The following is a 12,218-nucleotide window of genomic DNA, read 5'->3' on the forward strand; positions in this document are numbered from 1 at the left end:
CCTGTGTCTCTCATTCCTCCTTCAAAGCTCTTAAGATCCTTCTGGGATTGCTTTCTTGGAAATTTGGAGAATAAAGGATGAATACAGACAGAGGAAGTAGTCAAAGGAATACACATGGACATGGGCACACATGCACTTGGAGGTCAGGATTGATTCTAGAAGCTGTGAGATGCTATCACTGTACCATCTGAATTCTTAGTGATAAAGGTTCTTAAGCGGTCCTTTTCCAGGTGGATGGATCTGTGAAGAACTATGGATTTTTTCTCTTACACAAAAGTTGTTTTTAGCAGAAAGGGGTTCTTTAACGTAAAAAAAATTCTTCACAGTATATAATCTATAAATCGGTCACTGAATTGGACTGAATAGGTTGGAACAGAACTGGTTGTAGGACAACATGCATGAGTCCATTTTATTCATTTTAAGTTTGTTTAATAACATATAAAATGGAAAGTACACTATATGGGCAATTTTTTCCATTCACTTGAACTAGAAAACCCAAACCTGGTCCAGCGTGATGATGCATTTTAAACACCTTCTCACCTACATCACTACCTGACTTTACTAACAGCCTTGTGACTAAACGAATCTCCACAAATCTCCACGAAATCTAATGGAACATCTTTCTGGAAGAGTGGAACTCATAACAAAAGCGAATGGCAACTAAATGTGAAATGGGAAGTTCAGAAAGAACAGCAAGCACATCTGATGGGCAGGTGTCCACAAGCTTTTTCCCATTTAATGAATATACCTACGTACATTGCACATTGAGTTTGGAAAAAATGGTACATAAATGATTTAAGTCGAACCAATATGAATGTGAAATAGCTTTTTTTTTTAAACAATGTAAAATTTTGTGCACAGTGCTTTGAGAAAATCGGCATGAAATTTGTATACACTGTGCATCGAATCTGTTCGCTTGTACAGAAAATCTGTGTTTTGTACCGTGATCAGGACCTAATTTTTCAGCGTATTCGACATATCAACATGCATTTATTGCCCTGGAGGCAGCAAACGTTTCCTAATGGAAGAGCAAATGAGCTTTTACTGAGCTCTGTGACCCTTTTGGCCTGGTTTGATGAATCACGTTTTGTAGAGTCCATAACTTAATGGGCAAATGTTGTTTGGTAGATCTGTACAATATTATCTATTTATGGCTAAATGGTGTCTATCTAAAAAATACTCACATTTTTCTGACCTCAAATGATCGTGGTCTTCCTTATCAATTAGAATTTGTGTTATGTGAAGGTCTAAGCTTGTTTCCATTCATTTGGAAAGTGCCAGGAGTTCGTATTTTATTCAGACAACAAAAAAAAAAGCAATCGAGGAAAGAAAGGAGGATCTGCAGGGTTTTGTAGCCCCTGGTGAGCTTCTATTATACCGAAGTGGCATCTCGATTGGGAGGTAACTGAAGGGGCTAAAATGAATCAAACTGTACCTAACATACTGCGATCGGTTTATCCTTTCAAGAGCACTCACAGCGTGAAATGAAGATATCTTGCTGCGAGATTAATAAACGGAGAGCGCAAAAAAAGGAATGTGACTGGAAGTCAGAATGAAAAAAGATACAAGTTTATGTAGCAGTAAAAAAAACATCATTTCTTGGGGGGGGGGCCAAGCACCCTGACAGATAACTTGATATCTTTTGGGCGAGCTACTCTGCAGTTGATGTACACCAGATTTGGTGTTGATATTTGGACAATATTTGTTAAAGAAACTGTGAAAATAGTCCAAAACATTTTTGTGAAATGTGGTTAAGGTATTGGACTTTGGATCTGAAGGTCAGGAGTTCAAATCTAAGCACCACCAAGCTGCCTCGGTTTGACCCTTTAGGAAGGCTCTCACCCCTCAGGTTGTATAAAGGAGATAACTGTAAGTTAAGAATGTAAATATATTTGCAAATGATCCCTGATTACCAAGGAAAACCTCTCTGAGACTCTACGATGAAGGAACCTTGAGAGGAACCAGACTCAAAGAAACTCAATCTCATCTGGAGGTCTATTCATCATAGTTCCATCAGTTCAATCTTTCATCTCCTACATAGAACATGCATCTCCTACATAGTCCACCTGTGTGCACCTTCCTCCACTCTTATATGTCATCCTATGATCATCCTTCTTCTTAAAATAAGTGTTCACCACTGCCATTTCCATCTTTTTAGACAATCGTTCTTTTCTAGGTACACCTTCTACCACTTCACCTAATTCACTCCAGAATTGTTCCTTTTTTCTCCATCTCGCCCACATAAGCACTGATGACATTTATCATCACCACTTCAACTTCCAGCTTCATGTTCATCACCCTATCAGAAACTCTCTTCACCTCCACTACACTCTTACTGTACTCTTCCTTTAAAATCACCCCTACACCATCTCTCTTTCTATCCACACCATGATAAAACAGTTTAAAGCCACCTCTAATGTTCCTGGCTTACTTGGTCTTCTGAACACACAACACATCTACCTTTCTCCTCTTCATCATATCAGCCGACACCACCTCATATAAATATAAATTAAGAGAAAAAATCAGAAGGGTTAGATTATAAACAGTATTCTGACAATATGAGGCACATGCAGATGTGTATGCACTTTTGTATAGTTATAAGCGACACTGATGTATTTTTATGCTCTTAATGATTAAGCTTCACATCTGAAGCCCAAAGATGGTCATCCATCGAATGTATTTCCATCTTAATGATCTGAAGAAGGGACCTTTTGTCCTCTGTAATTAAGTCCCCTTCTCTCCTACCCATTAGATCTAAGCCAAGATGCTCAAGGCACAAATTACAGTGTTTTACACTCCCCCCCCCCCCTTTCTGTCCTCTATTTCTCCTTCCTTTTCTTCTATTCTTGTTGTACATATTTTATTTCAAATATGGTGTCTTTGACTCACAGTAGTCAGACGAGTGCTAGAACATACCAGACGGAGAATAAACCAGAAAGAGAGAGGAAATGTATCTGAAGAGATTTTGGTGAACCAGGCAGATGGGAACGATGATGACGATGCAGCGAATCTGATTTGCTTTCGTATGACCTGTTACTGATTCCACCTCAATTAAACATTTGACTCTAATCTTGCTCCTCCCACTTCCTTTACTTCGCCACTCTTTCAGCACTTTTTTTTACAATAAAATGTAAATAAATTTACAAATAACATACAATAATCAAACCTGTGAGCTGAAATGTGGAACTTAAGAGATGTCTAATCTAGAAAAGCTGTGGATTGGAAGGTGCACAGTGAGGACTTCATTTGAGGTACGTTTAGGTCTCTAAGGTTGAGGTTTGTGTTAACTGAAGAGAAGGTTTGGGTTTCAGAGGGTGAGGTTACTGAGGTTAAGGTTTAGGTTTGTAAGACTACAGAATTTGAGGTTGCTCAGTTTGGGGTGAGATGAATGAGGTTCTTGGGGAAACGGTTTCTGGAATTTAGGTTTGAGTTGCAGAGGATGGGGTTGTTGAGAAAATGGTTTGGGTTACTGAGTTTGGGGTTAGTGAGGATATAGTTTTTGTTACTGTGGATGCATTTATAAAAGAAAAGGTTTGGTTTACTGAAGATAAGGTTAAAGCGGTTAAGCTGTGGATGATAATATAAAATCAGATCAGACAAACAAATTGCATGAGGTAATATGGCACAGTTTAAGTTGTTGTTATTGCAGAATAAAAAAAAAATCGGGACATAATTTAAGGTTACTAAAATTATAAAATGTTCGAGTTTTTGAAAATAAAGTTACTGAGGATACGGTTTAGGTTATAGATTTGAGGTTACTGAGGATGAGGTTTGGGTTTCACATTTCAGGTTACTGAGGATAAGGTATGGGTTACAGATTTGAGGTTACTGAGGACTATGTTTAGGTTTCATATGTTATTAAGGTTAAACTTATTGTAATTGAGGTCACTGAGGTTGGGTTTTGGGAATTATGGTTATTGGGGATAGATTTGGTTGCTATGATAAAGGTTTTAGAGGTTGAGATTTAAGTTGCTCAAGGCTGAATGAGGCTCACATTATTGAAAGTATTGGGTGGTACACAGTGATGACATCATTCCAGAAGTACAGTTACAGGAAAAGAAGGATGCCCTACTTCATGAATTCATGATCTCGCTTGCTGCATACATTCTGTTTCTTCTATTTACTTGGATTTGATTCTATTTTTTACTTAGACGGAAACATCTGCAAATGACTGAAGTTAAAGAGCGTTGAGAGCTGATGTGGAACCTGATTATACTGATGTGTTAGATTTCAGCTCAGGTCTGGTGATTTACCGGATTTAGTGTCTAAATTGGAGTAATTAGGAAACAATTTTCCATTTATTCCTGCATTTAGAGCTGTTTACAATTCAAAGTCACAATACAATTGTGGCCTTTACTTTCAAAGTTACCACCAGATGTGTTTGTGTGTGTGTGTGTGTGTGTGTGTGTGTGTGTGTGTGTGTGTGTGTGTGTGTGTGTGTGTGTGCCTTTGCATCTTTTTATGAAAGCACCACAAACATTTCTAAGAACAGGTTTAGGGTGAATAGGTTTAAGGTTACTGAGTTGAAGAAAAAGATGATGATGATGAAGGAATGAAGATTATTTGTTACTAAGGAATGATGAGGTTAGGAGAAGAAAATGTGAAAGACGAAGAAATGAAGAAGGGATACTAAGGTCAAGGTTTAAGTTCATGAGTTTAGCATTAGTAAATTTAAGAAAAAAGAGAAATAAGAAAAAGTAGAAGAAAAAGAAGAAGAGGAGGAGGAAGACAAGTGGAAGAAGATGAAGAAAAAAGAAGAACAGAAGAATACGAATAAAAAGAAGAGGAAAAGAAGTGTGACTGTAGTTACTGGTTTGAGTCAGGGAGAAGTTTTAGTTACTGTGGTTGAGGTTTAGTTGGTACTGAGGTTAGTGTTAAATGGGTTGAGGTTCTGTTTTGGGTCAGTGATGTTGAAGTTATGGTTTGGATTTGTAGTTTAGGTTTTTAAGGTTGACATTATAGTTTGGGTTTTTGAGGTTGAGGTTGTAGTTTAGGTTTTTAATGTGGAGTTTGTAGTTTAGGTTTTTAATGTGGAGTTTGTAGTTTAGGTTTTTAATGTGGAGTTTGTAGTTTAGGTTTTTGATGTTGAGTTTGTAGTTTAGGTTTTTGAGGTTGAGGTTATAGTTTAGGTTTGTAATGTGGAGTTTGTAGTTTAGGTTTTTGATGTTGAATTTGTAGTTTAGGTTTTTGAGGTTGAGGTTATAGTTTAGGTTTGTAATGTGGGTTTATAGTTTGGGTTTTGAGGTTGAGGTTATAGTTTAGGTTTGTAATGTGGAGTTTATAGTTTGGGTTGTTGAGGTTGAGGTTATAGTTTAGGTTTTTAATGTGGAGTTTGTAGTTTGTTTTTATGTTGAGTTTGTAGTTTTGAGGTTGGGGTTGTAGTTTAGGTTTTTAATGTGAGTTTGTAGTTTTGAGGTTGGGATTATAGTGTAGGTTTCTAAGGTTGGGGTTACAGTTTGGTTTATTGAGGTTGAAGTTACATTTTGGGTTACTGAGGCTGAGGTTGTAGTTAACGTTGTTGAGGTTGCTGAGGCTGAGATAATGGATGACATTACTGAGGTTGAGGTTATAGCTGAGGTTGCTTGGATTGAAGTTAATATTGAGGGTAATGAGGTCATTGCTGGGTTATTGTGGTTCAGGTTATGGTTTGTGTTTCTGAGGCTGAGGTTGTAGTTGTGGTACACTCATAAAGAACATCTTTTTTATTTTTATCACCACATTATCTGTGTAAAGCTGCTTTGAGACAATGTTCAGTGTTAAAAGCGCAATACAAATAAAATCAGTTGATCTGAATTGAGTTATGAGGTTGAGGTTGTAGTTGAGGCTACTGAAGTTGCTGAGTGTGGAGTTGTTTTATCGTTTCCCTGTAAATCTTGTAGTTTTTAATTTGACTTTAAATAAACCTTAAATATTTATTAATGGAGTTCAATATCTGCCTTTGGACTTTCCAAAGTCGACGTTCTCATTACAAGAACGTCACCGGTATTCACCAGAGATTGTAAAAGTACACACATCCTCCACTCTCGTAGAAGTGCAGATACTGATGTTTTAAAAGATTCTGGTAAAAGTTGAAGTTCTGCTTTTTCACTCAAGTTAAAGTAAAGAAGTTTGTGCTCTGACATGTACTTCAGTAAACAGTAGTGATTATTACTACCTGTTTTAGTGTCACGCTGTAACTGAACCTCATATTAAACATCATATTAATATATTAATACAAAATAATTTAAAATGTTGTTCTCTAATGAATGTATCCAGACTGTACATCCACCATATAGAACACAAGCAGAGAAAAGATGATGATGATCAGGAAAGTCTCTGTTCTCAGTCATGTTCTCATCACTGACTCCCTCTGTCTCATCCACGTGAACCCCAGACTTCTTACTGTCTTCTGTCCTGCTCATTGTGAGCTTCAGAAACTAGTCTACGTCTGTGGTGTGTGAGAGAAAATGATACACCAGTGGATTAAAAAAAGCTGCACAATGACAACAAACATGTTGATGGACTGAAAAAGGTGAGAAGAAAAAATATTGATCATGTCACCAAACAGATTAAAACTAAAGTAATGAGTCTGTTTTGAAAATTTAAGAAGTAGAAACTACAGATATTTGTGTCAAAAATGCATTTGTGAAAATAAAAAGTTTAAATAATAAATAGTGAAGTAAAAATACTGAAAAAAATCTACTGAAGTACAGTAACAGTTCTCCATCCTACATGGTGCGACACTGAAGAACCATGGAACCACACGTAACTATGGAGATCCCTCTGGGGTGGGGGTGTGGGTGAGGGTAGGGTCGTTTTCGAAGCACCGCCCCTGCAGATCGGTGATTGGCTGAAGCAGCAGGTTCTTGACGGATGATCAGAAGGAGCGCGCGGGCAGCAGTTTGACACGGAGCCGAGCGGCCGGAGTTTTTGCGCGCGCTAATGAAAGTAGCGGAAAAAAAGTCGCTTCCTGATTCGCCTTTGATCTTCGGGAACAAAGCGTCCGCGCGCTTTCATGTTTTTTTTCTTTTCCGATCACCACTTTGATCAGGGGTTTTAATCACCGGATGAAGCAGCGCGCGACTTGAGGACCAGGGATCCGGGTTCAGAGGACGCCGTTGAACAGAAACTCGCAGGAAGCATGTGAACCCCGAGACTGTGCGTTTTTTTGGGTTTTGTTTATTTTGTTTTTGGGTTTTGGGTTTTTGGTGATCTCGCACTGAGGTTCTACTATGATTCCTCCTGCTAACATGACGCAGGACGACAGCGACGGGAACGAAAAGGAGAAGGAGATCGAGAAGGAGAAGGAGATGGAGAAGGAGAAGGAGCGCGCGCCGGAGCATAGCGAGCCGCCCCAATCTCCGACCTCCACGAACCAGCACGAGTCCAAGGTAACCAAGGTGCGCTTTCGACGCACCTGCGGGTTCCATCCATCCATCCATCCATCCATCCATCCATCTATCTATCTATCTATCTATCTATCTATCTATCTATCTATCTATCTATCTATCTATCTATCTATCTATCTATCTATCTATCATACTAAAGTATTATGACACTCAACTTCTCCACTCATATGTGCTTCTTTCCTAAACTGTTACCACAAACTTGGAGGTCCGATTATGCATGATGTCTCAAAATACGTTTGTGTAAAACCTTCAGTGTACTTGAACTTGGAGACCCAAACCTGTTCCAGCATGACAATGCCTCCATGACCAGCTCCATGAAGATCTGCTTTCCATGGGTTTGGAGTGAAAGATCTACCTACACAGCTCAGCCTGGTTGAACAAATGAACTGGAATGGAAGTCCAGGCCTCCTTAATCTTTACTCAAAACTCCACTAGGACACTGTGGAATAATCTTCTTTCCAGAAGATTGGAGTTTATTATAAGAGCAAATGAGGACTAAATGTGGAATGGGATGTCCAGGAAGCACAAGATCTTAAGCTCAGGTGTCCACAACATTTTTTTTCCAACATCGGTACATGACAAGGTATTGAATAATCCACTGGTAAGACCTGGTGTACAGGTTATTATTGATCATGCAGTTTCTGAAATGAAATATTTGGGTCTCCATGAGATTCAAGGAAAGTCTATTAGAACATCCACTGGTCTGGTTTCCATAAGACCTTTAAAGGTGTGTTGTGGTATCTGACCTTTATGTCTGAAAGTTGTGAGCCTCCATGGATGGAATAAATTTGTCCTGAACGTCCTACAGACAATCGATCAGATTTTTTATATGTTCCTCAAATTGTTCCTGAGCAATTTGTTGCAAGGTGGAATGAGGACGCTAACCTTCGAAGGGATGAAGGTGCAGAGGGTTTACTGCAACAGTGTTTATGTAGGTGCCAAAGAAACATCCACAACATGAAAGCCAACAGGTCCAATCAGAACATCACCTAGCGAATCAGACACCGTCTTTGCCTGCTTACCTTCTTTCCATAATGCATCCTGGTGCCATCACTTTCCAGGTAAGCAACGTCTACATGATGTAAAAAGACAACGTGATTCTCCAGACCAGGCCACCTTCTTTTGCTTCGTGGTTTAGTGCTGATGCTCAGGGGTTCATTGTAGGAGCTTTCGTTGGTGTACAAGAGCCAGCTGTGAGTGGAACATCGTTCCAGAAGAGTGGAGGTTATCATAACAGAAAATGGAGACTAGATATGGAATGGGATGTTCGAAAAGAAGCACATTATAACTTATACATAGTCCATATTTGCTGCAGGACATTTTTAACTCTGATGGAGTTTTTAGCGTAGTTCATGATAAACACCAGAAACATTCACGAGGCACAAGATCTTCTCGCGATACGTTTACATCGTGGGGAAAAGGGTTTTTTCGTTGAGATCACGAGAAAATGAAGTATTGAAGTTTTGTTATGTTAAAAAAAATTAAGTCGCAATAACGAGAAAACGACTTTTATTTAGAAAAAATTTAATCGCGATAACGACAAAACAACTTTAATATAAAAAAAAAGTTAAGTTGTGATAACGAGAAAACGACTTTAATATTTAAATAAATTGAGTCGTGATAAGAAAACGACTTTTATGTTGAAAAAATTAATTTGTGATAATGAGAAAACGTTTAGTTGCGATAACGACAAAACAACTTTAATGTTTAAAAAAATTAATTCGTGATAACGAGAAAACGACTTTAATATTTTAAAAAATTAAGTCGTGATAACAAGAAAACGACTATTATTTAAAAAAAATTAAGTAAAGATAACGAGAAAACGACTTTTATTTAGAAAAATTTAATCGCGATAACGACAAAACAACTTTAATATAAAAAAAAAGTTAAGTTGTGATAACGAGAAAACGACTTTAATATTTAAATAAATTGAGTCGTGATAAGAAAACGACTTTTATGTTGAAAAAATTAATTTGTGATAATGAGAAAACGTTTAGTTGCGATAACGACAAAACAACTTTAATGTTTAAAAAAATTAATTCGTGATAACGAGAAAACGACTTTAATATTTTAAAAAATTAAGTCGTGATAACAAGAAAACGACTATTATTTAAAAAAAATTAAGTAAAGATAACGAGAAAACGACTTTATTATTTAAAAAAAATTAGAAAGAAGAAAGAAGAAAAAACATAATCCAAGGCCTATAAGGACCCCAGTAGTTTATTAAGAAAGTTAGGTAACGCAAAGCATCGACGTACGTGACCGAGTTGTTACTATGGAAACCGTAACCTATTAGAATGAGGTCTTTGATATGACCTCGCGATTTGAATTACTGTGCTAAGAAAAGAACAGAAAATGAATCCACAGCTTCAGGACCTGGAAAAAAATAAATCTAATCAATGTTCCAATTGATTAGAATCATGGGGTATCATTTGGGCAAAATGAGGACCCTTGAAGAAAGACATCGAAGGGGGCGGAGTTACAGCCGCGTAGTGACGATATCATGGTGCTGACAGCGACAGAGTCGACGCTTATTATTTAAATCATTGTACTTATTAAAAAATGCCCCCCCTCCCCCCGAAAATGGCTTTTCACACAGAGTGAAAGGATCCGTGTGTATTTTTAGGTCGGCGTGACGTGATTCGTAATGTCTTTCATTTCATGATGCATAAATCGAGCAGACGAGTCAGACAGATCTGTGAGGTGGTAGGCGTGCTCGTGGGATGCGCTTTGTCACCCGTATTGGCGTTTCTGGCTGTTTCGCAGCTTTCCGCTGACTAACTGGGTCATCTGTTGCCCTGAGTGCTACAATCAGGCCGAAAAAATCGGACAGGTCAGTGGAATTAAACAGATTACGATACTGGGTTGAAGTAGGTTATAGCAACACTTTTTGTCCAGTAGACTTTCATAGAACTGGTTTATTTGGATTGTAAAAGGATTATTTGATTGTGGGATGTTCTTCAAAAAGACCACCTTTTTATACTGCTATTAATAATAGTTATACCGCCACATTTGTAGCAGTATGTATCGGCTAACAAAAGTTTGTGGACACCTGACTGAAAGATTTGGTGATGTTTGAACACCCCGTTCCATATTTAGTCCCCATTTGCTGTAATCATGGAATCCACTCTTCTCTCGGGAAGATGTTAAACTAGATTTTGTCGAGATTTTTCATCCACAGTGGTGTATCTAGTGGAGCATCTTCCCAGAAGAGTGGAGGGAATTATAAGAGCAAATTGGGTCCTAATGTGAAATGCAATGCTCATAAATGCTCAAGAAGGGAAAATGTCGGTCTACTGCACCCAAAGACGTCTGATAGAATTGTGTGTCTCCATCTTTGTGGTATTTGTTTGAAGAAGAAGCACATTTGTGTCGAAATATCAGGTGTCCTAATACTTTTGTCTACAAAATGTATAAATGTGTTGGTTCCCACTGGATTGTCTCTTGTTCAGCTTGTTGGCAGAACTGCTCCGGTTTATTCTGTAGAACAAATTGTTAAGAGGCTAAAGCTTTTATTGGATATAAACAGTCCCAATGAAAAGGCAGAACAACATTCACAACAACCACATGTTTAATCATTAGTGCAGAATAGATTATTCATAGTGAATGTAGAGCCGACTCCAGCTTTAGTGTGAAATCACTTCATTACAGTCTGAGGCTTAGTACAGCTGTCTGTCTGTCTGTCTGTCTGTCTGTCTATCTATCTGTCTGTCTGTCTGTCTGTCCGTCTGTCTGTCTGTCCGTCCGTCTGTCCGTCTGTCTGTCTATCTATCTATCTATCTATCTATCTATCTATCTATCTATCTATCTATCTATCTATTTATTCACCCATCCTCTATCTGTCTGTCTGTCCGTCCGTCCGTCCGTCCGTCCGTCTGTCTGTCTGTCTGTCTATCTATCTATCTATCTATCTATCTATCTATCTATCTATCTATCTATCTATCTATCTATCTATCTATCTATCTATTCGCTATCTGTCCGTCTGTCCGTCCGTCCCTCCGTCCGTCTATCTATCTATCCATCCTCAATCCGTCCGTCCGTCTGTCTATCTATCTATCTATCTATCTATCTATCTATCTATCTATCTATCTATCTATCTATCTATCTATCTATCTATCTATCTATCTATTTATCTATCTATCTACACTCAATATAAAATAGACTATTCACTCTGTGGGAACTCGTTTTTAATACACCTCCAGCAGAAAGCTGTAATTGAGAGCATTAGTTTATGGTAAGAATATTTTACTTAATGAGGTCAACAAGATCTGTAAAGTGCAGTTCCTTCAGTACTTTCTATCTTCAGCTTCTGGACTACATGAATGGAACAGTGTTAAAAATGCAGCAGTGTTTTTTTGTAATCGGAGCCAGAATCTGTCTCCTGCACTCGATTACACCGTTCAGTTCAATTACACTAAATTACGCATGATCTTATAAGACCACCCTGGATTTCCAGCATCTGCAGTTTCTTTTAGAACGGTTTCAGATCTTTATCTGTCTGTGAGAACAGAAGTCGTTCCTGCACTTTTACGGGCCTCTGTAACGAGATCCGTGTGGCGCGAGCGTTCTTCATCTCGCGGTGAAGACGACGATGTGTGGGTTAATCTCGTTTTTCATACACAACACACACAAGCACACACACACACACACACACACACACACACACACACACACACACACACACAGCTGTGCGAGGAAACAACACATATTGTACTCGATTGCTGCCTGCTGTCATGCAAATACCTGCTCCACATTCCACCTTTGATCCGAGAGATAGAATCGCTTTTTTCTTTTTTTTTTTGTTAGATTAATGAATGTGTGTGTGTGCGT

At 38.3% G+C, this 12,218-nt stretch overlaps 1 protein-coding gene across 3 annotated transcripts in view; it reads left to right on the top strand.

Annotated features, from left to right (window-relative positions):
- The first annotated feature begins 6,872 nt into the window (after positions 1 to 6,872).
- The window catches only part of stac (SH3 and cysteine rich domain), a 68,417-nt gene continuing 63,071 nt past the window's right edge, over positions 6,873 to 12,218 (top strand). For 2 of the 3 annotated variants that reach the window (XM_046855944.1, XM_046855946.1), the window contains exon 1: positions 6,873 to 7,370. In XM_046855944.1, the coding sequence (XP_046711900.1) occupies positions 7,212 to 7,370 (159 nt within the window). In that variant the 5' untranslated portion in view covers positions 6,873 to 7,211. The remainder of the gene's footprint in view (positions 7,371 to 12,218) is intronic. The other variant, XM_046855945.1, reaches the window with a different exon arrangement.

The sequence above is a fragment of the Silurus meridionalis genome, chromosome 8, assembly GCF_014805685.1.
Source record: "Silurus meridionalis isolate SWU-2019-XX chromosome 8, ASM1480568v1, whole genome shotgun sequence".
Lineage (NCBI taxonomy): Eukaryota > Metazoa > Chordata > Actinopteri > Siluriformes > Siluridae > Silurus > Silurus meridionalis.